Source organism: Oryctolagus cuniculus, chromosome 6 (genome assembly GCF_051225735.1).
Source record: "Oryctolagus cuniculus isolate XC-2025 breed Fujian yellow rabbit chromosome 6, ASM5122573v1, whole genome shotgun sequence".
Classification (NCBI taxonomy): domain Eukaryota; kingdom Metazoa; phylum Chordata; class Mammalia; order Lagomorpha; family Leporidae; genus Oryctolagus; species Oryctolagus cuniculus.
In genome coordinates, this window is record NC_142872.1 from 157,245,363 (window position 1) to 157,248,795 (window position 3,433).

General features: G+C 54.0%; 1 protein-coding gene across 1 annotated transcript; it reads right to left on the minus strand.

Annotated features, from left to right (window-relative positions):
* Window positions 1-212: 212 nt before the first annotated feature.
* LOC100338385 (neutral alpha-glucosidase AB-like) lies at window positions 213-3,198 on the minus strand. The gene is given in 4 exon segments (XM_051844030.3): window positions 213-360; window positions 495-2,264; window positions 2,267-2,394; window positions 2,396-3,198. Coding segments are annotated over 4 exon segments (2,811 nt in total). The 3' UTR covers window positions 213-250.
* Between the last annotated feature and the right edge of the window lie 235 nt (window positions 3,199-3,433).

The following is a 3,433-nucleotide window of genomic DNA, read 5'->3' on the forward strand; positions in this document are numbered from 1 at the left end:
GGGGTGGGGAGCAGGACAAAGGGAAAGGCTTGGAATCAACCAAGTGGGACGGCTCAAGAGATCACAAGAGGAATTTGGAGACCAGGGACAACCCTCACATCCTGCCCAGATGTTGGCAGAATCTGGGTCTTGGGATAAGAAAGGTCAAGGCTAGGGTGTGTGTGTGTGTGTGTGTGTCAAACACCAAAGCAGAAGAAAGGATAACTCTTCCCACTGCTTCACCTCTTCCCAACCCAGAACACCCCTAGGGTTATCGCAGCTGAATGCTCCAGTCAGAGGTCACACTGACACCAGGCTTGCGCAGAATCAACACAGAGGTCTCGGGATCATGCTGGGACTCTAGGCGGCTTTCAGGAGATCATGGGGGAGGAAGAGGAGCATCACAGTTACAGTATTAGGTAAAGAACAGCAACTACTTTCCCAGAGACAAAGCCATCCCCAACCATACCCGCTTCCCCTCTTTGCCCATCCAGGCAGATGGACTGGGCACTCACCTTTTGTCTGGAGTACCACAGCTGCTGGCTTTCCAGCCCCCAGGATCACCACATGCCCAACCCAAATTGGGGTCTCAAAGTGGCCTTTGGAGTCTGTTGAGCTGGAAACAAGGGTGTTGCCAGGGAATGAGAATCCTCGCAGCAGGAATTCCTGGCGAGTCTGATAGTTGAACGTGTGCCCATCATCCAAAAAGAGTTCTCCTTGGGCTGGACCCTGGGGGCTGAGTGCAACAAAGGGAGTGAGGGGATCATCCTTCATGCAGTCTGAAGAATGCCGCACTCACATCCATTGAGGCACGATTGTCCCTCCACGCTGGAACACAGGACTACTGCTTAGAGTTACAGGCAGGTACAGGGTCTGGGGACCATGATGCTTCTGGTAGCTCTGAATGTCATACCACACCTCCCCCTGGCCAGGCAGATGGACCTGCACACCATGGGCCCCAGAGTCGGATACAGGGTGAACCAGCAGTGCATCCCCAAGTAGGAACTGATCATCTATACTGAAGGTAGTCACGTCTTCAGGATAGTGCACCCACATGGGCCTCATGACAGGAACCCCTTCACGATGGGCCTGATAGAAGAGGGGGTACCAGAAAGGCAGCAGGGAATATCACTGGCCTAGGGCATCCCAGATTATGTCTTGGTGCTGAGAGGATAACAGCCAAGGCTCTCGCCACCCAGTGTCCAGGTGGGCATGTGCCCGGAAGAATGGCTGGTATGCACCCATCTGGTACCAGCGTACAAGCAGCCCTCGCTCTGAATTTTTGAAGAAGCTGCCCACATCCGCCCCACAGAAGGTAAGTCCCACCAACCCCAGGCTGAGACACATAGGGACAGTAATCTTCAAATGGTACCACTCTGCAGTGTTGTCCCCTGTCCACACTGCACCAAAGCGCTGGGAGCCAGCGAAGAAAGCCCTACTCAGGACAAAGGGGCATTCTACGCCCCCAGAATGCAGTATTAGCCCATCAGCAGTTGCCATGTGCACATAGAAGCCATAGATAACATGGACATCCCGGTGCTCCCAGCTGCCATAATGCTGGGCATCTTTGAACGTGATGACCTCAGGACCATTGAACACAGATGGCTCATTCATGCCATTCCAGATGTAGAGGTTGGGAGCTGAGCCCCCATAATTGTCGAAGTTGAACATGTGAGCCCACCAGGTCCTCATCATGGGATTAGTGAAGTCAGCGTAACCAGCTGAGCCTGCCCAGTACAAACCCTCATAGTCAGAGCCGTCCCGAGTTTTAATGTACAGCCCCTGGTTCCGTAGCTCTTCATGAACTCAGTAGTTAGAGTCCACCTGGATGTGGGGGTCCACAATGGCCACCAGCTTCTGCCTCTTGGAGGCCAAGTGCTCTAGCATGGTGCGCGGCTGTGGGAAGCGGCTGGGGTCCCAGGTGAAGTACCGCTTGCCATCGGCATGTTCAATGTCCAGCCAGATGACATTGCAGGGCATGTTGTGATCATCAAAGCCCTGATCCACTTCCAGCACATCAGCCTTGTCCCGGTAGTTCCAGCGGCTCTGGTGGGAGCCCAGGGAGAAGAGCAGGGGCAATGCCTGGGTGCCTGTGAGGCCAGCGTACTGCCGAAAGACATCAAAGACGGAAGGCCCGAGCAGCAGGAAGACATCGATAATGCCACTTTCTGGCATCCAGCGGACATCTGTCTGTGGGGTCTCCCCAGAGCCTTGCAAGTAGTCCAGCATCTTCCCAAACAAGGTCTTCCCTGTGGTGTTAGACGATATATCAACCCAGGTCTCTCCGCATTAAGCCAGAAGATGCCCAAGTCACAATGAGGGTTATGAGCCAAGAGCACAGGAACAGACCCATAGAGGGCCATGGGGTTGTACAGCTCATGCTGGAACACATCCAAATTGTAGAGGCGATACGGCTTCAGTGACCTTGAGCCTCAGGCTGTCCGCATGCTCAGGGATTCCATACACATGTTCCATGCCTGGCAGAGAGAAGTCCAGACCCACAGACATGGGGCCATGTGGCTTGCTGTCAGAGTGAGTTTTGAATGTCTCCTCCCAGGCTCCTGGCTCCTCTTTCTCTGCCTTCCCCTGGGTCTCCTCTGGCTTGTCACCATCCTCAGGCATCTCCTTGGGCTAGGCCTCATCGTCCTCAGCTGGGTCTTTTGATCCTTGCGGGACCCTGTGGGCCCTCTGGTGCTCAAAACCCATGAGTCCTCGGGCATTGACACTGTGCAGCAGGCTGCGGTCTTCTAGCAGGTCAAGCCGGAAAGGCTTTGCCGTCAAGATGATTTTGTAGGGTCCCTCAGCCACTGTTAGCTCCACACTATTGTCATCACGGCCAGAGATAGAAAGCCGAGCTGTGGGAGGATCAGCCACCAGAACATCTGGCACACGGTACCGGGGCCGCAGGGGCTCCAGCTCATCAAGGCTGATGCAAGTCATGTTCTTCTGAAGCCCCTGGAGTTCCAGCACCAGTAATACCTTGGTGACCTCGTGGATCAGATGAACCGCGAGGGCATCAGGACCAAGCTGAAGAGTGTGCAGCAAAGCTCGGTATGGAGAGAGGCCTGGCCGTATGCTTCGCTGCCTCTTGCAGAAGGAACTTTCTTCACAGGTCTTGCCCACAGCAAGGGCAATCCCCAGGCAGACCCCTAAAGAAGCCAGTACCAAACCTGCCCAAGACCGCCTCCTACACGCCGCCACTGCCACTACCGCCGCCATCGTGTGCCAGGTTTGCTCCTTGACCCCAGGCCTCGAGATTACCCCACTTCTAATCTGAATTTCAACATCCTCCCCAAATGCTTGGAAAACATTAACACGTTAGAAACATTTCCTCACAGTATTTCTACTTCACTCCTAACACACCAGTTGTTTGGAATGAACTCTCTAAGTTCCTAATTTCTTTCAGTTGACTTATTAATGCGCTGAGGATCTGTTAAAATGAGTGCGTGCTCAA